The 25,798-nt window shown below is 38.5% G+C and overlaps 2 protein-coding genes across 2 annotated transcripts; both read right to left on the bottom strand.

Annotated features, from left to right (window-relative positions):
* Window positions 1-333: 333 nt before the first annotated feature.
* Window positions 334-16,300, bottom strand: sptlc1 (serine palmitoyltransferase, long chain base subunit 1). Its single transcript, XM_063477890.1, has 15 exons — window positions 16,213-16,300; window positions 13,238-13,345; window positions 13,069-13,163; window positions 11,296-11,389; window positions 10,845-10,917; window positions 9,355-9,487; window positions 7,987-8,116; window positions 7,750-7,839; window positions 7,384-7,491; window positions 6,029-6,124; window positions 4,996-5,092; window positions 4,792-4,846; window positions 4,438-4,555; window positions 1,479-1,552; window positions 334-1,162 (listed from the first exon to the last, which is right to left on the bottom strand). Exons 1-15 carry the CDS (start codon window positions 16,264-16,266, stop codon window positions 1,066-1,068), a joined length of 1,422 nt encoding a protein of 473 aa, XP_063333960.1. The 5' UTR covers window positions 16,267-16,300; the 3' UTR covers window positions 334-1,065.
* Window positions 16,301-17,006: 706 nt separating this feature from the next.
* LOC134630536 (chondroitin sulfate synthase 3-like) lies at window positions 17,007-24,009 on the bottom strand. Its single transcript, XM_063477888.1, has 3 exons — window positions 23,068-24,009; window positions 22,393-22,676; window positions 17,007-21,321 (listed from the first exon to the last, which is right to left on the bottom strand). The coding sequence occupies exons 1-3, from the start codon at window positions 23,630-23,632 to the stop codon at window positions 19,747-19,749; spliced, it is 2,424 nt and encodes an 807-aa protein (XP_063333958.1). The 5' UTR covers window positions 23,633-24,009; the 3' UTR covers window positions 17,007-19,746.
* Between the last annotated feature and the right edge of the window lie 1,789 nt (window positions 24,010-25,798).

Genomic DNA, 25,798 nt, shown 5'->3' with positions numbered 1-25,798 from the left:
TAAAAGTAGAATGAGAGGCAGAGCCTACAGCTTTCAGACCCCTCTTCTATGGAACCAGCTCCCAGCTTGGATTTGGGAGGCAGACACTATCTCTACTTTTAATATTAGGCTTAAAATGTTCCTTTTCAATAAAGCATATTAATTAGGGCTGGATCAGATAAACTCTGAACGAGGAATAATAATTCACATTTAGGCAAATGTTGTTGTGATTTGGCACTTTATAAATAAAACCAAATGGAACTAAAATGGTTGCACAATTGAGAAAGGTGAAATATTGTACAAAGAAACCATAAACATGTGAGAAGACATCTAAAAATAAATGTTCACAGGTAGAAACAACAGCCAGTCAGCTGTTTTATCTAAAATATTTCAATTCAGTACATCAAAATCTTTTAGTAGTTGGACACTGTGTCTTCACTGTTGAATAGTGTTATTAGCAATAAGAACTTCTCAGTTTCTACTCCAGTCTTCTATGGATGTCCTCTCTGTCTCAGTTTGGGCCTTGAGAAAACTCAAAGCTAGTATTTTCACATGTCACATCTAGTTATATGCTGGACTCCAGGCAACATCGAGATTTCTGTTTGTTTTCAAAGAGCTTTCCAAAATCTGTTATGCGCAATCATAAACTACACAATGAAATCATCTCAATTCACCTGAAAATGATCCAAGGTGTAAAAATCTGTATTTATTTGTTACAAAAGTGGAACAACTGTGTACAGTTCAAGTAGGAGTAGACTGCAGACACAAATCAATCAAAAAGTACAACAGGCTTTTTTGGTCATTAAATAAAAAAGCAACAAGTCATTTGTTTTGTGGAAATCAAGTTTAGTTATAAATGAAAATGTTCTCTAATAGTGTTTGGGGGGCATTTTTATTCAGAGCAGAAAGGCCCACACTAACTTTCAACATGTAGAACATATAACACAATATTAATAAGGAAAAAAAGGAATCATTGACATTCATTCATTAGTAGAGATCTCACGAGTCGGTCCGCATCTTACGGATCAAACTGCTGTTTTACCCAACCAGTGGTGTAGACTTCTGTTAAAGCTCCAGTGATGTCTGCTAACTTATGAGGAGCGCTGAAGCTGCCTCTCTGATACAAGCCACAGCCTTCTGGATGTCTTCCTCTGTTTGTTCAATGGTGACCACCACTCTGATACTGGAGACACACAGGTGGAGCAGTGAGACACACTGAGACTGTGTAAAGGTAATGTTATTTACACAAATTATTTCAATCAAATGTTTGAATGCTTCAAACAAAATCACCCTCAAATGAAACTTTAACCCATCAAATAATAAAGCACGTACAACCCCAACGGGTCATGGCAGATGGCTACCCCAGGCTAAACCTGGTCCACCGCCAAAAAAAAAACTATGGACCATTGAGATACAAATGTATTAAAGTTCTAAACAACGTTAAACCCCATGACAGAACTCATAATGTGCCAGGTGCATAGAAACATAGGGTCTTTTACCTGGGAGGTGGAAGAAAGCGCTCCTCTTTTTCCAGGTACCGAGCTAGGGTCAGAGCCACATGTCTTTCCATACACTAAGACAGAAATCATGGAAACTCGATGAGAAACTAAACACATTTTTATACAGTATTCCATCACGTGATCGATGGGGACTCTAAAGTGAATTATAAGAATGTTTTGGGCATAAGACAATACAGATACTAAAAACACTGTGTACTACTGATCAAATGATGAAAGCACGATGCAGTCGCATCCTATTACAATGTAGTCCCAGTCTTAACCATATACCATACTATTCACACAAGTAAATGGTAAATGGACTGATTCTTATATAGCGCTTTTCTACTCTCCCGGAGTACTCAAAGCGCTCTATATTCACGCCTCATTCACCCATTCACACCCACTCATACAAGCACTTCTAAGTGCAAACTAACACTACCTCTACATTCACACACATTCATACTCCGATGAACACATCGGAGGGCAATTTGGGGTTAGTATCTTGCCCAAGGACACTTGACATGCAGACTGGGGAAGCCTAGGATCGAACCACCAACCTTCCGATCAGTAGCTAATCAGCTCTACCACCTGAGCCACAGCCACCCACAAGTGCTTCCTGGGTTCATATTATACGGAGCAATAAAACCAGCCTTTCTGTCAAGCTATTGGCAATCTACAAAACCAGTGAAGAGTGTGAAATAATAATAATAATGATAATAAACATGGTATGGCAGTACTGAAAAAAGCAAAATAAGTAAACAGATTGAATTTGTTAAATTTTTCTTTCCTCTTTTAGTGACTACCCCTGATACAAGTGTATTATGAAAAGATACCAGAAAGCCCAGAGTCTGTCGCAGAAACAACCAAATGTGTGAGCAAAACAAGCCTAACACATACCAGCATCACTGTTGGCCTTTAAAAAAAACAAAACAAAACAAAACTATATTTGTGAAGTTATGGTACTATCTTGCTGTCTTCTAAAATATTATGTGCAAATGACATGTCCATACTTTTTCGTTTTGATGGGGACGCCCCTTAAACTTAACCCCATTGGGGATTAAGTGTAAGAAGGTACAAACCGGATTCCAAAAAAGTTGGGACACTAAACAAATTGTGAATAAAAACTGAATGCAATGATGTGGAGATGGCAAATGTCAATATTTTATTCAGAATAGAATGTAGATGACAGATCAAAAGTTTAATCCGAGAAAATGTATCATTTTAAAGGAAAAATATGTTGATTCAAAATTTCACGGTGTCAACAAATCCCAAAAAAGTTGGGACAAGTAGCAATAAGAGGCTGGAAAAAGTAAATTTGAGCATAACGAAGAGCTGGAAGACCAATTAACACTAATTAGGTTAATTGGCAACATGATTGGGTATAAAAAGAGCTTCTCAGAGTGGCAGTGTCTCTCAGAAGCCAAGATGGGTAGAGGATCACCAATTCCCACAATGTTGCGCAGAAAGATAGTGGAGCAATATCAGAAAGGTGTTACCCAGCGAAAAATTGCAAAGACTTTGCAGTTATCATCATCAACTGTGCATAACATCATCCGAAGATTCAGAGAATCTGGAACCATCTCTGTGCGTAAGAGTCAAGGGCGTAAACCCATACTGGATGCCCGTGATCTCCGGGCCCTTAAACGACACTGCACCACAAACAGGAATGCTACTGTAAAGGAAATCACAGAATGGGCTCAGGAATACTTCCAGAAACCATTGTCCATGAACACAATCCACCGTGCCATCCGCCGTTGCCAGCTGAAACTCTACAGTGCAAAGAAGAAGCCATTTCTAAGCAAGATCCACAAGCTCAGGCGTTTTCACTGGGCCAGGGATCATGTAAAATGGAGTGTGGCAAAATGGAAGACTGTTCTGTGGTCAGACGAGTCACAAAGTTCTTTTTGGAAATGTGGGACGCCATGTCATCCGGACCAAAGAGGACAAGGACAACCCAAGTTGTTATCAACGCTCAGTTCAGAAGCCTGCGTCTCTGATGGTATGGGGTTGCATGAGTGCGTGTGGCATGGGCAGCTTGCATGTCTGGAAAGGCACCATCAATGCAGAAAAATATATTCAGGTTCTAGAACAACATATGCTCCCATCCAGACGTCATCTCTTTCAGGGAAGACCCTGCATTTTTCAACAAGATAATGCCAGACCACATTCTGCATCAATCACAACATCATGGCTGCGTAGGAGAAGGATCCGGGTACTGAAATGGCCAGTCTGCAGTCCAGATCTTTCACCTATAGAGAACATTTGGCGCATCATAAAGAGGAAGGTGCGACAAAGAAGGCCCAAGACGATTGAACAGTTAGAGGCCTGTATTAGACACGAATGGGAGAGCATTCCTATTGCTAAACTTGAGAAACTGGTCTCCTCGGTCCCCAGACGTCTGTTGAGTGTTGTAAGAAGAAGGGGAGATGCCACACCGTGGTGAAAATGGCCTTGTCCCAACTTTTTTGGGATTTGTTGACACCATGACATTTTGAATCACCATATTTTTCCCTTGAAATGATAAATTTTCTCAGTTTCAACTTTTGTTCCGTGATTTATGTTCTATTCTGAATAAAATATTGACATTTGCCATCTCCACATCATTGCATTCAGTTTTTATGCACAATTTGTTTAGTGTCCCAACTTTTTTGGAATCTGGTTTGTAGTTACAGTGAATTGCTTCATTGTTTCTTGTGTATTTGTGCCTTAGTGGCAGGTTTTACAGTGAAAATTGTTTTATTGTTTTCTGCAACAACCTGACTTGTTGTCTGCAAAATGCACACAAGTACAGGGTACTTGTGTGCATTTTGCAGGTCGTGTTACAAAGTGTTACCGGATTTCATCTTGACTTTGACACTCTCAGTCTGAAGTTATATATGAAATCCCACAGGTCTCCAAAAACTTTAAATAACAGTTTCAGTGTGCGTCTGATGGAATCATCTGGTACTGTTAGACTTACATAATCTACAACTGAACGGAGCTGCTTCATGTCAGATTCCCTGGAGCCAGAACTTCTCTCTAGCTCCAAGTGAAGAGCTGGGGCCACTGGAACTCCAGCTAACTTTAGACCTGGTGTTCTGTTTCACATAGAAAATAAAGCAAACATATACCAAAACACAATTTATTATGGACACTGTAAAGGAAGACAAAGCCAGAGTGTGATTTGAATGTAAGCCTATGTGTTTCCTCTATGTGTGAAAGGCTGTAGTGTCTGGGGATGCAAATAATGATGCTGAATCAGAAAACTGATGTGGAGGGACACCTCCCCCACCCACAGAAGGAAAAAAAGAAATCACCATAAACACAAACGTACCCTTGTAAAGCGTTGTAGACATGTTTGCACTTGTCTCTGAGGACTCTAAAAACATCTGCAAAACAGAAAAAAAAAATTACAAAAATTCTAATAAAACATGCTTCCAAATCAGTAAGAAGTAGAAATCTCAATCTCCAAGAACAGGTTATCAGGTGAGATAATGTATTTTTCCGAAGCTGGAGTGGATGAGAACAGATTGTGTACCTGGGTCCTCCTCCATGATGTTGAGAGCCTCGATAGCAGCAGCAGCCAGCATGGGAGGCAAAGAGGCAGAGAAACAGTAGCCTTGACCTGAGAGACGCTACAAAATACATTAAAAAATTTTTTTTAAATAGTTTTACTAAATCATATCTTCATGAATAACACGCTAAAATTGATCAACTTAAAAATACCTATTGATTAATGGAATAACAAACCAGCAGTTCTGGCCCATATCAGTATAATTTCAGCTTATGAAGTTTCTCCAGATTCATTTCACTCAGCTAGGTGTAATGACTGAGGTCTGAGTTTACAGTTAGGCCTAGAAACTGTTGGTACCTTATTAAATGTGTCTTTAAACATTTCCCAAAAGATTTGAGAACACATCCACAATGAAAGTAGTTTACTTTTGTTTCATATTAAAAGAATTTAGATACCATCCAGGAAAAGTACAGAGCATTATGCAATAATAATTATGCACTCATTATAAATGTTTATATTTTCTATCATAAAATTCGACCAATTGAGATGGAATGAGAGGAGAGACACCATCCTGTTCTCGGTGCTCGGTTCAAAAGCCTGCATCTCTACTTCACCTATTAAGACAGCACAGCTTCATAATAGAAGAGTCCTGGTGCTTAACCGGCCTTCTTGCAGTCCAGACCTTTCACCAATAAAAAACATTTCGCAAAGTCACAGCAACTGGTCTCCTCAGTTCACAGACATTTGTGGCGCTGCTACACAGTAGGGGTGATGTGGGCCACGAGTTTGAGACCCCTACTCTATATCGATTAAAATATGGGTCAATGAGATTTGCAAATCGTTGCATTCTGTTTTTATTTAAATTGTACTTTAGCGTAAAATGTAATTAGGCTTGTAAATAAGTGAAACGTTTCAAAAAAGCTACAGATTTATACTAGATATAATGATTTGTCAAGCATGGGATTAATCACTAATCTTGACAATGACATGTAAAAATGCTGGCTGATTATCTGATGATGCATTACAAGAGAGACTCCCAACACGGATGTTACAGTACCTGGTGGTCGATGACAAAGGAGCGGCCGCAGCAGAAACCTCCGATGGAAGCCAGAGCATTTTCCATGTTAGCACTTATCAGGTCAATGTCATCTATCTGCAAGAAACAGAGTTTTTTCATTTTGCTAAGATAGATTTAAAATGAAGCAATCAAAGTGCAATTTAATGACAAACTGCCATATTTGTTTTAAAAAGTTAAATAAAAACAGATTTTCTTCATTTTTGGGACTACAAATTTTACTTTATTAAGTATTCTACACATTTTATTTTTGCATCATTGTGAAACAAAACTATACACCATTCAAAACTGTCACTAGCTGTCTTTTGCAATGTGAAGTTTATTATTAGTCCCTCTGCAAAATACAAGACTGTAGAGGATGGATTGAAAGTTTTTGTTAAATTTTAACAAGTCAATTCTGAGCAACTGATGCATCTATTGATCTATCTGTCGCGATTCACTCCCCTTTCTTACCACTAAAATGAAAGTTTGAGACTTTTATCTTTAATCGCTTTTGAGACATTCATGTTCAAACATTCCTCCCACATTGAAATCTGAGGCAAACTGCCTGAAAGTAGGCTGACACACACACACACACACACACGCACGCACGCACACACACGCGCACGCACACACACACACCAGATACTTGGACCACAACATTTTTATGCCAATCAGAAAATGGTTGAGCAGAAGGCCCACATTAGATTCACTAATCTAAATGAAGCAGACCATCATTAGACCTAGACAAACATCTACAGGCCTACTAAAGAGAGTTCAGAAACTTTAAGCGTGGCTGTAACCGACTGGTACATTAAGTACCTAAAGTGCTAGAAGACAGCTAAAATGGATGGCTGCATAACTTTTCCCTTTGCAAGCAAAACCCTTTCAAAACATACAGCCAAGTCAAGAATACTGGCAAAGAAGAGGTACACATAAATGAGGAGACACACATTTCTTTCTTTTCTTTCCTTGTCTTTTTTTTTGTTAGTGCAAATCACTAGTCTGCTAAGCAAAGATTCAGATATTGCCATTAAAAAAATGAGCCTGAAAGGATTGTGCATTTGTGCAAGAAGCTCAATGTAATGGTAAATCTTACAAAGCTTTACAACAAATAAAATTCAGCATTTGATCGTGTCCATTGATTCCAGACGTCACATAGCCATTGTCTGCAAAGAAACCTTCTATTTTATTTATATTTCAATCACTTTTATTTATTTGATTGCATCAGCTGACCTAGACTAGTTTGTCTATGGTAAAGCTACCAAGAGAGAAAGTTAGTAACACATTTTGAATCAGCTGTTAAACTTTTTACTGCCAGTATTAAGTATTTTTGCATTTCAAGCTAAACTACTCACATTGACCCCAAAATGTTCTGTGACTCCTCGGCCATGGTCTCCCAAAACACCAAATGACATGCTCTCCTCAAGAAAGATCCGCACCTTGTATTTGTACTTGAGTTTTACCTGGAAGTTAGAAAAACATAAAAAACAAAACATAAAGTCAATAAATGGCAAAAAGTATCTATGTGTACACTATCTGGTATAATCAAGAATCAAGCAAGTGGTGAATGATTTAGTCTACTGTAGTAGATGGACATTGGCTCAACTACAGAAGGTGAACGATGTTAAGCCATAATACTTGCCTGTTTTTTGTGGGGGTTTTAAATTTTTTTCTGCAAAACAAACAAAATTAAATTGGAAATAAAATTGTTTTCCATTTACCAGTTCAGGCAGAGGACAGATATCTGCAGTGTTGATGTAGAGCCCCTCCACTACAATGAACTTCCGGGTCACTCGAGCTTTGCGAGGATTCTACAAGAGAAACATTCTTATTTGGAGATTTTTTTAAAACCCAATGAAAATAGAGAGAATGTAGAAGCGTTTAACATCCTGTACCACCTCTAACATCATTACAGCACATTTGTGACACTTGAGTTTCTCAAACGGTCCTCTACTAACCTTCAGGTCCTCTACTTCCTGCTCCTTAAGCAACCTCTCCAAGTCCTCCATGTCATTGTGTTTGAAGTACTTGATTAAGCTGCGGGATGCCTGAAGACCTTTTTGTATAGCGAAACAGGCTGCTTCATCTCTGAACAGAAAATAAAAGAGAAAACATTAAACTATGGAACCAAAATATCACACACTTGGAGTCAGTCAGACTTACACATTTGCGGGCAGGTAAATCTGTCTGTGCAAACAAAATCTGACTGACAATCACTTCATCCAATCCATCAACATGTCTATGAAACCCCACCCCTACAAGACTCCTCAAACAATTCTTAACAGTAATTACTGCCTTTCAGTATTATCAGTTTATCTTTAATAACAGGTTACATATTACAGGCTTTTAATGTGGTTAAACCATTACTTAAAAAGCTCTTACATAATCCAGCTTAGTCAAATATAGATCAGTTTCACAGACCAAAACCTAGTGAAGCTTAATAATCGTCTTATGGCCTCTGGCAGTGGCCTGATCAAAAGGCTTGTCCTGTTACACCTCAGTGCCGCATTCAACCGTTGATCACAACAGTTTACAGAGACTAGAATACACTGTTAGCTATAAAGGCAAAACACTGTGCTGTTGTCTGACAGATTCCAATTTGTACATTTAAAGAAGAAGTCTCCTTCACATACAGGAGTTAGTCATGGAGTTCCACAGAAAACGTTTTATGTTAGACATGCTTTCCTTAGGTAATTTATTTTAAAAAAAATTTACACATTTCTGCTTCTGTACAGATGATACCCAGTTACTATCATCTAAAATGTTATCCAAACGTTTTGAGCAGCCCATGATTTGAATGATTTGACATTTTTTAAATTATTTTGTTTGATCATATTAGTTCCTCAAAAGGCCCATCCTCGGCTTGGCGGTAATTATTCATTTTTTCATCTAAAAAACACTCCTCTTTTATTGATTGATCAGTTACATCTAGCTCTGGCTCATGTTTACATGTAACTAGTTTCTGTGGATGGTATTACACTGACCTCCAGTAACACTTTGAGGAATCTTGGGGGCGTTTTCTTGTCTAGGATGTGTCCTTCCATATTCACATTAAACTAGTATGCTCTAACACCTCTATTTAAAGCTTTCATTTGAATCACAATGTCACAGCAAGGGTACTGACATGGACTAGAAAGACACCTTAGACATGTTTCCCATTTTAGTTTCTTTTTGAGTCCCTGTTAAATCCAGAACTTAAAATCTCTGTCCTCACAAAGGCCACATAAAATTAACAAAACTAAAGCTAACTGAAGATTGGTTTAATTGAGTGAGGGGTGTTATATTGGTTTAATATTGGTATACATATTATGAGAAACAACACTCACACAAAGATGATGTCACCCCTCTTGGAGTAGGCAGGTATTGCACTAGCAATAGTCGCAAAGCCATATGAATAAAGAATGGCCTCTTCAGTTTTCATGAATTTGGAGAGACGACTTTCCAGCTCCAGGTGAACATCTGGGGGCAAGGAAACATAACATTAGTTATTAATTGGTTACACTTTTTAGATGTCACTTACCATTACCTTTAGTATTTCTGAGTTTTTAGTGGATGTGGTTTAATCAGAGGTGAAAAACTACTCCACTTTGAAGACACCAAACAACAGTATGATTTTAAATATTTGTGCTTGACTGAGAAAAGTCTCAGTTCATCACTTAGCATTAGATACATTCACTTGCTTATCCCTTGACAGCTTAACAAGGCTCAATCAAAAATATGATAGGGCTGTCTATCCAATTTATCATGGCAGAAAGACTTAAGGATAATTACAAAATTATAATACCAAGAGAAAATCTGAGAAACTGCAAACTCCAGTGAACTTAATAAGATATACTTGGATATATAGTTGCGCGAGTGACTCTAAAACTATGGTTTGCTCTGAACAGTGAATGTTTCTTGGTGTGTGAAAGAAGTTGCTGCGGTGATGGAAAGTAAATGTCCATACTAAGGTAGAATGAGTATGACTATTGGTATTTGCTTTACTACTGAGGTTTCACTAATTCATTTGAATTAACTTGTTGCATGATCTGATGATTGAGTCATTAGGGCTTTTTCCAAAATTATCCTCCTTGTATTATCCCTAGACAGCTGGAATTTCGATTGCAAATCAAGAGCTAACATATAAATGCTTAAGCTAACATAACGTAACTAATGTCATGCCCCGTAGTAATAAGGCTACTCAGCAGCCATCCTAATATTTCAGTCTTTGTCCTGTCAAAAAAATATAATGTTAAAAATCACAAATAAATAGTCTGACACCAATATGTCACAGATTAAAAAAACCAAAAAAAACCAAAACACAATCTTTTTAATAAAATGAGTTTATGTTTAAGTGCACGGGATAATCATTTCTTTTTGGTATAAAATTGATCTGAACGATCTTCAGTTTTCGTGTTTGCAACATCTTCTGAAAACCTGACCTCTGACTTTAAGGTCAATCCAATCTAAGACTTCTAAGAAATGGTGTCAATTTAAAAATCCTTACAAAAGCGGGTGGCCATGCCGCTCATCAGGCGTTTAAGGCTGAGCTATAACTGCAGAAAAGAAGTTGTCCTATAGTTAACCCTTGAGGTAAGCCACATTTCTGTATAAATGGGTTTGATTTCTCTGACAACACATCGTTTTATGTCAGAGAGATATTCATTCAAACCAAGAAAAGAATAAATTAAGGGTATTTTTAGGAAATAATTAGATTATCAAAGAGTTTAATTACTTTTCTTGCAAGTGTAGCTTAACATCAAATGGTGGAATGTTAATAGAAGATAAAAGTACCCCATCAGCCTTTTACAGCTGAGGGGTGAAAAGCTGAACTCACCAAAGGTCCCATAGAAGCCTCTTGGACCACAAGTGCCCACACCATATTTCTTCAGTGATGCCAAAGCCTTTTGCTGTAATGAAAAATTAGCTTATAATTCTAAAATTAGAACAAATTCAAGTTTTAATAAAACTCAATGACTGAGGCATACTGTCAATGTCACACTGTGTTTGTGCATAATTCAAAGAATTATTGTTGCTAGCAATAATACAACTTAATAGTTGCTTCTGATAAAAACTGCACTGCCCACTGGGCAAGTCATTCACTGGGCACACCTAGCTGTGTGCGTGGCTGTTTTAAATGAGGGATTTTCCCTTCATAACATAAATTTTGCCTAGACAAAGATTTAAGTATAAGTGTAAATGGACAATTTAGCACATTAGAGGAAGAACATATCGTACTGAAATTACAAGTGAAATTACAAGGTTGCCTTTAAATAATAAATACTGACCTTAACCCGCTCATTATCAAGGAGACCCAGGAAGTTGAACGATGCAAAGTTTATGCAGTCTTTTCCATTGATTGTGATTTTGTGGCTGGGAGGTCTGTAACAGAAATTTTGCATTTGAATCTTTATTTTATCATCTTACATACTCAAGGCACAAATCAGATATTTACAAAAATCTGATATTTTCATTTTCATCCAAGCTGTCAAGATGTAATTTAAATTCAGATTGATTTTTTTTCCTTTTACTTTTTCTCCAGTATATGAAAAACATTATCATTTAGTTTGAGATCAAGTAAGTGACTCAGTCATTTACAAGTATTCAATTTTTGCCTGAATAAGCCCTTGGGCTGCTTTTGTGAAGGTCATTTAGCTGAATCTCAAATGCTACACCCTTCGTATTTATCCTGCTACTATCAGCAGTCACACAGCAGTTTTAGATATTATATAGCAAAGACTAACCCGGGCTTCCTGTTCTCGAGCGTAAGCAGTGGTTTACACTTTGTTTTAAATCTTCATTCATTATAGTGACTTTTGATTATAGACTTTGGCAAAGATATGCTCTCTACATCGAGTATACTATTTGAATAGATAGTGTGATGTTTTTTCTTAACCAAGGAAAGACTTCTCCAATGATGCTCTTCATCTTCTGTGGTCTTTTAGACATTTCCGTCTGTCTGAGCTTGACCAGTTAATTCCTTGTTTGTATGAATGTGCTAAATAACTGATTTGGCCACTTTAAATTTTTGGATATCTACCTGATAGATTTATTTGCAGTTTTCAGCTTAGGCATCTCTTGATACAACTGCCTATTACTTACAAATTTTCCTTACTTCCCTACCTGTTTTTATTGTCTTTCAAGACTTTTCAACAATATATTGGTTCCATTAAAGACATTACCCAATTTTTGATATAGCCCTGTTAAAATCTTGTACCATTTCTGATGGGTATGTTTAGCAACTTAATTTTAGCCTCTTTCCCTTGCATAAGCTTTGGACTGCATATTCAAAGCACCTATGATCACCATGTGTGGAAAGGCAAAAAGATAAAAACTATCATTGTCCAACTGCTTGTGGACCTGCCTAGCAGATTACCCATAATTATATTAAAGGACTTTTTTTTTTCTTAAGAGTATCAATGAAAAATCTTTAAAAGTAATTAGGGAGAGATGTTTCTCAAGATCCCAGAGCAACTGCCAAGACACTACCGAATCACTTAGCCAAGTCAAAAATTGTAGTCTTAAAAAAGGCAATCACTTGAACCCTGAACATAAATGGACTACAGATCAAGAAAACCCCTGCTTCTGCAGAAGAAACATCTTCAAGCTAGACTGACACATGCTAAAGATAACCTGGAGAAAGATTAATCACACTGGAAGTACATCCTTTGGTCAGATGACTAAGGTCCTTTCCAGAAGACCATAAAAGAGTTTGAGAGATTTGCCAAAAAACAATGGGATGTGATTGCTTAGGAGATAAGTGCAGGACTGCTTGAAAACAAAAAGAAACTATCACTAGGCTGTCATCCAGTTAAAAAGAAACAAAATTAACTATTAGCATTTTGGGTGGGATAATTCTGTTGGCAAATTAATTTAAGCATGCAAACTAAAACTAGTATATTTGGAAAAGTCATGCTAATCCTGGTTCAGAGGAAAAAAACTAATAATATTATTTTCACAGGGGGGCTAATATTTCTTTCGTCATCTGACTTTTATAGACATTTAGATTTAGTGAATACTTAAAACCTGTAAATAAAGCAGTGAGGTAACAGAGTGTTTACCCTGTGACAACATCATAGTTGAGGGTGGGATAGTCTTTGGAAACGGGAGGAACTAGCGCCTCTGGCTGCCATTCTTCAATCAGTTCCTCCTTTTCCTGTAATGTAGAATCATGTGAGAAGAGTTTGGTAACAAAAAATAATACTGTTTGATTTTCACCGCACGGTTTACCTTCTCTGTCAGTTTATACGTCTCATGAAGTTTGTAGGTCTTAGAGAATAGAAGCCTAATTATCCACAGTATGAGGATTCCCTCCAAAATAAGGTGGTAAGCAGGAGCCTGAGGAAAAAAAATACTTGTTTTTGAAACATGCTCCAAAAAAATGCATTTTTACATAGGAAATAATTAAAATAAGTGGAAACATTTCAGAAACATTGCAAATGCCTGAATGAAATTTAAATGCAACATAAACAACTAAGCTGTAGAGAACTTAATACATCCATCGGATAGCTGTATAAAATCCCACCTCTAAATCTTTGAAGTCCTGTTTTCAGTCGCATTGCCACAAGTGTACAAAAAGCAAGTACCTAGCCAAGAAATGGGCCTTTTCAAACATTTACAAAAGAATGGGTTGCTCTAATGAGATTACTGAATTTGAGCATGGTACTGTAATATGATGTAGCAATTAAGTTTGTGAAATTTCTTGCCTCTGAGATATTCCATAATTAATTGTAATCGGTATTAGTGCAGAGTAGTAATGTTTATAAACCAAAGAAATTTAGCTGCAACGCTGCAGACCATGTAAAGTTCTAGAGCGGTGGTGTTAAGTGCTAAGGCACACCACTTGTAAAAGTTGAGCATTCCAAACCTCCTCTTAGCACATGGACTGTGCATCAGGAACTTCATGGCATGTATTTCCACGGCCAAGCACCTCTTATAAATGTAGGTGGCCCAATACTTTTTGATGTAGTAAAAGAGGACATGTAAGGGGTAAGTGTAACAGAGTAGGATGCTGAAGAGGAGGATGAGGAAGAAGAGGAAGATAACTGAAATGGCAGTAAAAACAAGTTCAACACTGTTGAACACTCATGTCTTCAACCCAATCATGCTGGCTGCACCACCATGTGCAAGGTTACAAAAATTAAGAGGAACACAATCAGCTAAAACAACAGTGAGGTCCAAAGCATACTGCTGCATTTTTACTAGGGCTTCAACAATTAAAATAACTCAATTATAAAAAATTCTCAACACAAATGTTTTGCTCCGATGCTTCGTTTAATACATGGCACTGTAGTGTGCCATTGTTACCATGTAAACGTGAGCTTTTCACCCATGTTTGTGACTAAAAATAGACTTGCAATAGGAACATATCTAAGAACAAGCATGTGAATAAGTAGTATGAAGACATTAAGCCTACGCAGCCCCCAATTTTTCAACAAAAAGACTTATAACACAACAGCAGCAGTGATAAAGTCAGGAAGAGTGAAATAAAACGTTTTTCTAGTGTTCAAAACAGCAGTGCTGCTCCTGTAATTGCCATTGAAACCTTTACTGGGAAAGGGTAGTGGTCCTTATGAAAGCACCTGATCAGCAAACGCTGACATGGAGAAAAGTGAAATTTGTAGCTTCTCCATCCACCACTGTTTGCTTTATACAGCGAGAAGCTACAGTAAAGCTGCAGAAATTATATTAAAATATGCAGATGAACTGTCAACTTAGTCTGACACATGTTTAAATTAGGCAGCCTGTTGAAGGCTGATGGCAGCCGTCCCACTTTCTATCACAGTGATAACTGCAGCAAGCAGGGGGGAGTCAGTTGACAGTTGAAATGTCCTATGTCCAAAATTAATGTCTTATGCTGGACACTGAATTATTATTAACATTCTTTATTAACCTCATACACCATCATAACAGAAAATTAAAGATATGAAGATGTTACAAACTGAGGATGAGGATACTTGCATGTCCAAGACAAGTCAACATTTTTCTAACTGCCTAGATTGGGAATCTAGAGCCTAACTGACATAAAGAAAGAAAGAGGCAACAATTCACAAATACAGCCAATTAAAAATCAACAATTAATGTAGCTTGCATGTCTTTGTGGGAAGAAGCCGGAGTGCCTAGAAATAAACCACACAGGCACAAGTGTTAAATGAATGGACTGATTCTTATATAGTGCTTTTCTACCCTCTCTGAGCACTCAAAGTGCTTTATACAACATGCCACACTCACCCATTCACACAAGCACTTTCTTTTATGCTTTAAGTTCTTTCTATCTATAAGCATTGACACACTCAAAGTAACTTGGGGTTAGTATTTGCCCAAAGATACTTCGCATCCTTCTGATTAGTAAGTGACCTGCTCTACCTCCTGAGCTACAGCCACCCCACAGGACCATGCAAACTTCTACAGAAAGGCCACAGCTGGCTCTTTGATTCAAATCCAGAGCCTTCCTCTGAAGTGATAGCACTAACCACTGTTCTACTTGTCATTGCTTAAAAAATGTAACATGGACACTTGTGAATAGTTGAAGAGATCTCAAAGATAAAGTATGCTCCTACTTCATTCCATCATGACAGTGCCCTACGAAATGACGGAAGAGACGCCCTCTACACACACAACTAGCCGATCACTCTGATAAGTTTCCCCGATCACTAACCAAAAACATGTGAAGGAAGACAGAAATCTACAGTCAGACCACAAGAGTAATTCTAACAATAATAATAACAACAATAATAATAATATTAATAATAATAAAACAGCCAATCATAGCACTGATAAACAAAAGCTACAACACCTCCAAAAGTTGATTCTGTTCACAAATCAACTTTTGGAGATTTACTTACCTGGATGATTGAGCATGCATCAAGACGTTAAAAAGCTACAACAGTTAGCTTAACATGATCAGCATAGTTTGAAGCTCTTGTCGTAGCAGCTCTATCGTACTATGTGCATTTAGAAACTTAACTCCAGCGCTGTAGCTCACCTAATGTGTAAGTAGTAGCTAGCTACTACATACTTCCTTGATGAGTTACCTCTTCGCTGAACAGCTACGGGCTGAGCCTTTCAACGGGTCGTAACCCAGAACTTTACAGTTAACAACCTGGGACAAATTTAACAGCACCAACGTATAGCCAAGCATAAGAAAAATCGAGTAAACGTCAGGGAATAATTCGGCCCAACAACTGAGGAAAAGAAACACTTACCTCATAAAACGCCTGGACCATTTCCACCAACACCCATTGCTGTCCGGTCGCCATGTTTAACTTCCTAAAACGTCACTCGCAATCATGCCACACCCCTATTACGTCACCCACCACTGCTACTGTCCTTATCTCACGATAATGACTTTATTTTTATATTTCTTAAAAAAAATAAAAATAAAGTCAAATAATTAAACCGCCCAAGTATAATTGCACAGCTTTTTATTATAATAAAAAAAAAAAAAAAACCTCTTACTCTATGCAATACTGTACTAAATGCCACTTTAAATCTTGTACTGCTCTGAAAATTTGCACTGCTGCTCACTCTTGCCACTTTATCTCATGTGCAATCACGTTGTCCGACCCCACCTCAATACATGAATATTGAGGTAAGGTGGTCCATCAATACATTTCTGTTTTCTCTTTTATTTCTTGGAACTGTAATTTTAGTGTTATATTGCATTATAATTTTAACTTGCAGTGCTATATTGTACTATGCTGCTGAGAGACTTGTCTTCTGCTCGTCTAACACATTTCATTGCAATGTTGACCCTGTGCTAACTTGCTTATGACAAATATAGCTGAAAACTGAAAACTAATATCAAAAAGGTGATTGAATGATTAAATTTAATTAAAATGAATAACTACATAAAGCATTAGTGTGATTAATGAATTTAATACTCGAAACTGACTGACTGTACTGAAACAAATTATCAAAGAACAAAAGTAAAATTTAGTAAATGCTGGTTTCTACAAGCAGTGCTTTGGCACAGGATTTGAAAAACAAAAACATTCCAACAAACTAAATTTGGGTCAGAAACTTGGGTCAGATTTGTTTTAGTCCAGACGCAGTAATGACATACAATATTATCTCTGTGATTGATTGTAGATACAAATTCATGCAAAATGGCTTATGGCTAACAAAGTGTCCTTTATTTAGCCCAACAATTTTCTGTGGCAAAATACAAAGAAAACATACAAAGAGAAACTGCAGCATTATCAGAATGCACCATCAGAAGAACATCCCATGCGTGAAAGACGCCAGCGAAAAATAGCTTTATTACAGGTGCTAAAAGTCTGCCTGTACTGACAGGAACAGGGGTGGCTCAAAATATTTATACCAGAAAGTGCTGCATAATCAGTCAACCAATCAAAAGGCTTGGCCAAGAACTCACCAACTTCAAGCTTCAAAAACCAACTGTGTGGAGCTGTGACATCTGGTGGAGAGCTTTGTTTTGCCACCAGTGCAAAAGTTCAGGCAGAGCCTTTTGGGGCACTCTTTTGACTCTTTTGTGCAAAAACTAGCAAGTTAAACTAACTGTTGTAGTGGGCAAAGGAAGGAAATAGAATGACACTCAAATTTCAGTTGGTTCCAGATCACTGTCTTGAAAACTGAAAAGTTGATTTGTTTTTCATTTGTGTTTAATTTTAGCTTTTCTAGAGTCTGTCCTAATGATTTCTGTAGTCACATTTAACAACAAAAATAAAAATAGAATCAATAAAGGATAATCACACATCTTCTATTAAGAATTAAAAGTCAATCATTTACACTAAGGATAATTACAATAAAATGGTCAATAAAACAATAAAGATTTTTCAGAGCCAGCTAAATTAACAGCATTCAAACTTTGCATTTCCATATGAACATCATTAAATCAACGTGAAATAATTAAAAATTTAATTTTCAACCAACCCTGTACTAGATTTACCTCAAATGTCTAAATGATTTTAAAGGTCACCCAATCATTGCTTAATCAGTCAGGGGAGAAAGCCTATATTTAATTCAGAAACAGGATTTCAGTCTAAAACAAGATTTAGACATTTGCTTATATTTTACAATCAAATCTCATTTTTATAATAAATACTACTGCTTATATCAGCTCAAGAGTTACAGAGAGCTATAAACTTTATGCTGAAATTGATCTTAAACTGTACAAAAGTTAAAATGTCTGTTTTGAAATGCAAAAACTGTTTGGTTAGCATAGTACTGTAATTCTTCATATTAATAAAACAATACCTCGCCATCTGGCTGCATGGCAAACTTAAAGTGCATTATAACACATAATTATCTAAGCTTATAAATGCTGTGTCTGAAATTGTAAGATGTTTTTGATTTGTTTTGCAGAAAAAAAAAATCTTCTTTTGTACATGAATAAGAAAGTATTGTGAAAGTGGTTATCCTGCCTTTAACTGAGTATTTTATTTATTGGTAGGTAGTGCATTCCACTTTCAAGCCTTTAGATGCAGCGTGTCACTTTACCTTTGGTTTAATCACAGAAATTATTATTTATTTATTTATTCATAATGTAAAAATATAAGTGTGATGGAGGTTCAGGGGGTAGTGCCAGGGAGGCTGGCAGGCCAGCTGAGATCAATTCGTTAATCACTCTCTCCCTATTTCAGTGATACTGGGACTTGGAGGTGGCAACAACTGGGAAGCTGCTGGGGCAGCAAAGTGAAAGGCACAGTTTTACATAAACGCACACAATGTGCAACGCTGAGTGTCTCGGGTCCTTCTGGTGTTTACAATAATTTTTAATTTATAAAGCTATAATATCATTTTTCATTGGTATTTGATTTAAGCTGTGCCTACATTTATTGTATGCACCTTGGGTAACTGAGAATGAGGTTCTGTCTTAGTGCGTCTTCCTAGGTTTTGATTGAGTAAAATGATGGCAGTGAAGCTGCTGAATTATGATATTCTAAAATTAATGAAAACAAACAGGCTATAGTTAGACTTGAGACTGGAAATAAGACAGCTGAGCAGGACTTATTTCTAGAACAGAAGCATACAAGAAATGTGGACAGACAGTAACTACACGGGCTCAGCTCCAGCTTCTGCACGAGCCTATTTCTAAACCGCAGTGGGAGATTAAGGTAGATTAGTTTAGATCAATACAGCAGTACCAAATCCCTCACCTAAACATACATACAGATTGTTTAGCGCAGCACACCATGCTGCTCAACGAGAACTTATGGAGAGAAACAACAAATTATCCAATTCACTGACTCACTGAGTTGTAGGCAACATAATTGTTGTAGGCAACAATTATGCTACAGACTCAAACTTGTAGCAAAGTAAAACATCACTCTATGAATGAGCAACTTGTTCTTTGGGTCATTTAATTAATTCCTCAACTTACCCAGATTAGCAAGTAGTTCATTTATACTGGTATAAAAAGGAGACTAGTAGAGAGTGATGCATAACTGTACAAAATAACAATCAGCTACATTTAGCTATTACATATAACAAATATTTCTTTTTCTCATTTTGTCCAATTTTCCAGCTGGTTTGGAAGAAAGTAAAGAAGCAGATAGTTGGCCTTGCTTCTGCACTAAATTGGGTGTAGATCTGTTCTATCTCCTTTTGGTGTCTTCAACATTGGTCTATCTCCTGCTGGTTAAGCTGTGTCTAGTACCATTTCATTGGTTAGAGTACACTCAGTTTTAGAGACATGACTGCCTTGGGCACCACAGTGCATAGCTATCTGCGTTTAAGCAGAACAGAAAGTAGAGGAGTCCTGGAAGGTTGAAGTATCAGGATGAAGTTCTGTTATAGCCTACCTCTATGTGTTTCTCAAGCCACATCTCTGCTAACTGCACAGCTGATGCAAATGCACTTGCTCTTGAACCAAGACACATTTTATATTGCTTCTGTTCAAGGCTTGAATTGCAATTGATAGGATGATAAATGTGGACAATTCCTGGTTCTTGACTGCGTAAAACCTTTAAACCAGAATTAATAACCTTGGTGTAGAAGTCTACATCTTCCAACCCCCAGCCTAGGATGGATGTATCAAAACCTCCAGCTTTTAGTAAATCGCTCTTAAAAATACAGGTGGTTCCAAAGCCATAATCACGCCAAAAGCCACTTTTCTTGGTGAGCACAAAGTTGTTTTCACTTGGGGCTTTTTCACCATACACAATCTTAGGGCTGTATTGGCTAAAGATAACAGGAAAATAGACCTGTCTCCCTTGAATAGCATTATCTCTGCAGCGCTGCAGAGCATCACCACTAAAGATTAGATCAACATCACAGAGGAACATTAAAGTGTCATTATCAAGCTGTGACAAACCCAGCTCTAGAGCCAGCCCTCGTGAAAAATTTCCTGTCATGGGGATTACAGACATATCAGCTTTAGGATACTTTCTCTTATAGTCCATTATTAAATGAATATGCTTTTTTATATTCTTATTGTTTACATTGTCCACCAAAATGATGCAGAGCTGAACATTTTGTTTAGGTATCAAACACACTTTCTCAAAGTTCTCCATAAACCGAATAAAAGTGCCATAGCGACCAGACAGTGGGACAAGAATGCTGATCTTTTTCTGGCTTTGCTCCCACATTTCTCTTGTTGACTCATAGAACTGGAAAGGTGACAAGAACTTCAGAGAGTTGGATAGGAATGACAGGGATTGGGATTCAGAGTTGATGGCAGCCATAAGTTCTGAAACATTTAGATCTTCAGCTTCACTAAAGAAAGGTCGGCTGAAGGACTGTTGAAGGTAAGCATGCCGCCTCACAGGCAGAGTTATTTTACGTCCCTTGTGTTTTTTGTACAGAAGCAACAAGTCTAAGACGTATTCTGCACCATGTATTGGATCCACCCTGTAGTAGCCATACTGAATCTCTTTAAAGTCAATTACATGGCCACGTGTCTTTGAATTTTCATTAATCATTTCCATGACCTCTAGTATAATATTGTCTTCAAGGGCAGTCCGAAGCAATTTTCCAAGGCTTTGCCTAGCCATCTTGTTTTCAATGGCAGAATAAATATGTTGGCCTGTCAGGAAATCCCACTCAGTGACATCATTTCTCTCACTGGGCACATAGCGCATGTAGGAAGGTGGAGACCCCAGCTGTTGGTCCTCCCACAGTATTTCTGTATCACTAAGATGACTCATATGTAGGCCTTCACGGTGGAGTAGGATTGTGCGGTAACGGAGCCTTGAGATCTCACAGCTGAGCATGAAGTTGTGGAGCCGGTACTGGTAGGCAGGACTTTTGTTGGGATGGAGCGTAATGGCATTGTGGATCTTGCGACTGTGAAGTTCTTCAATGAAGCCTTTTTTGTTGTGTTCATAGTTTTCATAGAACAGTTGCTGCATCTACGGAAAGAATTTAAAAGTAATAAGAGTATGGATGTCCAAGCATCAATACACACAACATTCTTGACTAGAGCTGGATGATATATATCATTAGCATTTCAAATTTGTTAAACAACAAGACAATTATTTTTCTTCACGAAACAAAATACATTCCATGTCCTAATTGCTTGCTGGCCTTGGTAGCTGGGGATTGGTCTGCCAGGGTCTCCGTCCTGGCTGCCACCCAGCACACATTGCACCTGACACCTATGGTGCCTCATGCGGGAAGCGGGCCTCCGGAAGGGTGGCCTATGTCCCTTTGTCAGGCTGGGCCCAGCTGGGCCCCATGGACTAAAGCCTGGCCCTCGGGCACCCTCTTAGGTCCCAATCTCTAGTGCGGGGCCCCAGCAACCCTATCCCAGGCAGGATTCACAGTTCCCTCAATCTTCTGCACATAGGGGTTTTTGAATTGCTCTTTGTCTGGTCCCTCAACCAGAACTAATTTGCCATAGGAGACCCTACCAGGGCAACACAGCCCCTGGGATCCCTGGGACACACAAACCCCTCCACTACGATAAGGTACCATTTCACAGAGGGACAGTACAGTTGGGTGACCTCCAAGAAAATATCAATTAATATCTGTGAATATATAGGAAAATACTGACTGGAAGGATCACTCACAGATTTTAGAAGTCTGACAAAAAAGAAATAATCCAATATGCTAAGAACAGGGGTGGATCTACATGGGGGTGTGAGGGGCACACTGCCCCTCTGCTGTAGAGGCCCGCCACAACTTTTATGTCTTGAAAATACTTGTAAAAACTAATATTCTAAACCTACCTACTCAAAAAATGTCTTTGTTTTCTTAGAAGAATGATATAGCAAATAGTTTTAAAGTGTTTTTGTGGCTATTTTGTTGACTCCATGTACATATAGGGGATTTTCACATACCCCACTGAAGAAGTGTGTGCCACCCTGCCTACACCTCTGCCCGTCCTTTGCCTCCCCATGTGAAGTTTTCTCGATCTGCCACATGCTAACAATCTGAAACACAATCTCTCACACATACACACACGCAGATTCAAGTCTTACCTCATAAGACCATACACACTGTGTGCCTCCAAAGCGTCGTACACAACGCCCTACTTCCACATCCTCATGGGTGGTGTACATCTCCCTTAGACAGGTACTGATGTGAGGGACCATCCTGCGTAACACCTCTCTACTAAAGATCATCCCAGGACCTCCCATGCAAAAGTTTTCTCCAGGTTCTAGAGCCAGTCGTCCTAATTCTTCAGCTGTGCCCAGCCCTGTCTGGCCAAGGTAATGGGGCTGACTGCTGTTGAGTGACCGCAAGAACAATTCCAGCTTCCCACCTAGCAGAAAGTGAGTTGTAAGAAATAACTGTTATCAAAAATGGTAAAATGTATGTATTCTAGACATGTGTATGTGGCATGCTTAAGTCTTTATCTTACTTATCTCTCAAGATAAAGATTCAAAGTATGTAAGAATGTAACCCACTGTTTTTTTTATTAAAACACTCTTTTTACACTTTGTAGCTGGATGAAAAATATTAACATCTTAGCAACTTGTACAATCATAGCTTTGGTTGCCTAAAATGAGACTACATTAATTTATCTCAGTAATTTCAAAGAGATGTTGCTTTCACTAAAGCGACACAATATTGCATAATGCATAGCATGTTACATTTTACTGTGACAAATAAACAAACTGCACTGGCATCAAATTCACTCCCAAAATAAGCACCTCTTATATAAACATCATCATCTGCCCGCATGAACCACTCGTATTTATCCAGGTAATGGTCATGGATGTACTTTAGCATCATGAATGATTTCTTCTGTGGTGGATAGGAATCATCAACACCCGCCAGTGAAACCACAGGGAGGGGAGCAGGCGCGTGGACGGTCCCAGACCCAGCGCTCGAGAAGAACTCCACCTTCCCGGGTATAGAAGCCGCCCATGTCTCATACGCAGCCTGTGCTCGAGACGTCAGGTATTTTTTGGCTGTCATCACGCCAACATAAATAAAACGCTTTGGTTTGCTTTGGGTTCTGCCTAAATGTCCACTGCTGTTCTTCGTACTGAATAACCTGTTCTCCTGCGGACTGTCCAGATCTTTGACTGACACGGACTTCCCGTGGATGTCAGCACCTATAGCAACGGCGGAGTCACTGTAGTACAAACACATGGCAGATCTTTTCGTTTTACTTTCCAGAACCTGAGGTAAAATGAGCCAAGAGGACGCTGTGAATCCGAGAAAGACGCCGAAGATCACGGTCGTCCACGATCTTCTGGACTTAACAGCCATTTTCGTATCCTACGAAGAGTACAGTTCTGCGGTTAACGGGGACCAAATGTATGCTTGCTGACGCTGTAAGGGTGGTGCTAATCTGTGAAGCACGCTATCCCTATGGAGCACTAGTGTCTGACTGATGTGGAAGACGGAAGTTTCCGTTTTAGTAGCATAAGGCACGGAGCGGGGCATTTCCTTCACAACATTAAGAAACATGTTAGCCTGTCCCCAGCCGTTCCAGGACGTCTGTACTGAATATTTGTATTTTAATTTCTTTGGGGGTTAAATGATTTTGTCCTCATCTGGGACCGCTATCTTGTAGTCATTCTGTCGTCCGTCAACAAAAACAAATCGACTTCCAGTCGTATTTCCTTTTCAGAATAAAAGCAAATGTCCATAAACTTGCAGCAATAGTTTTTTGTTTGTTTGTTTTAATAACAACCAACTGCTTAACCACGACATACAAATTACAACGGTGTATAAAACCTTCAAAAATTAACATTGGTCTAAGGAGTAACAAATATAACAAAATGTCAATACTTTTGTTTTGAAAGTTTCCTTTTCTCTAACAACTTTTAAAATGATTGCCAATACAAAATAAAAGCTTTATCACCGTAGACTGACGAATCATACAAATATATATTTTCTCTGGTATTTGACGTGCATGAGCATTATAAGACCTTACCACGCCCCAATTTTATAACCATCTCTTCACAATAAACCCGCAATATTCCAATTGGTTAGGCTGAAAAATAAACGCATTATCAGCTGTCCTACAACGCGGTCCGTTTCATTCGCGCGGAACTGGTCGGTTAAATGGAATGGTCGAGGCGCAGGGATCTGATCTCATTTCAGCGGATCTGGGCTAAAGCAGATCGGTTAAATGGAAGAATCGCGTCATCTCCGTTTATTCCAATGGACCTTTTTTCCTTTCTTTCTTTCTTTTTTAAACTGCAATTGCGGATCATGGAGCCTCGTAATAGTTCCGGTGTTCCAGGTTAACTGGTTTTTATGTTAACTGGTTAGATTTGTTTACATATTCCACAGTGTTTCAGATGTTGGATCCGCAGATTCGTCATTTTTACTGAATGGGCTTCTTTGTCTGTCAGTGTGTCATGCGGTTTGACAAGATTCATTCCTTTTAAATTCCGTTTGGCATTTTTAAATCAGATCAGTCAGTCTGAGGGCAAACACAAGCTGCTGCAGCTCTGCCCTGAGTAACAAGCTACATTTGCTGATTTTGTGCAGAATATTGCCATAACATCGCGTTATATAGAGCAGCAGCTGCCCAAGTAAAATTTTCACATCACCAAGTAACGTTTGCGTGTTTCCTGAGTCAGTCAACACGAGGGTCCATCGAGTCGGAAAAAAAATGTTGGCTCGTTTTTTATGTTATAGAAAGACAGTGGTAGGAGACAGAGCAGAAGACTTTTTGATTTAAAAAAACAAAATAAAATAATTTCATTGTTGCCTGAAGATAATATTTGCATGAGCTGGAGATGGAGACCTCTTGTCAAACCGCATGACACACTGACAGAGAGAGAGACAGAGAGAGAAGACCAGGATCAAACATCTGGAACTCAGAGCGTGGAATATGTAAACAAATCCAACCAGTTAACCTGGAACACCGGATAGGTTTTCTGTATTTAATCTATCACAACACCTGTGGCTCTCACAGATTTAAATATATTAATCTTTCCACATCGAAAGGAGCCAGTTGAGGTGGTTCGGGCATCTGACAAGGATGCCCCCTGGGCACCTCCTGGGCGAGGTTTTCCGGGCATGTCCCACCGGGAGGAGGGCCCAGGGCAGACCCAGGACACGCTGGAGAGATTATATCTCTCGGCTGGCCTGGGAACGCCTTGGTGTTCCCCTGGATAAGCTGGAGGAGGTGGTTGGAGAGAGGGAGGTCTGGGCTTCTCTGCTTGGGCTGCTGCCCCCGCGACCCAGCCCCGGATAAGCGGAAGAAAATGGATGGATGGATGGATAATCTTCCTTACTGTATTGGATTGATGTACGAAAATATAATTTTTAAAATATAGTCACTTTATTTTCCACTCAGATTATGTAATTATGATTAAAGTTTTTGTGTTTTGTTAAGAAAAGCCAAGCACTATGCCTTCCCATCTCATCATAAAGCAGTCTCAGTCTTAACCACATACTATCCTCACAACTGCTTCC

This window comes from Pelmatolapia mariae, linkage group LG7, assembly GCF_036321145.2.
Source record: "Pelmatolapia mariae isolate MD_Pm_ZW linkage group LG7, Pm_UMD_F_2, whole genome shotgun sequence".
NCBI classification, from domain to species: Eukaryota; Metazoa; Chordata; class Actinopteri; order Cichliformes; family Cichlidae; genus Pelmatolapia; species Pelmatolapia mariae.
This window is presented reverse-complemented; position numbering and strand designations above follow the sequence as displayed.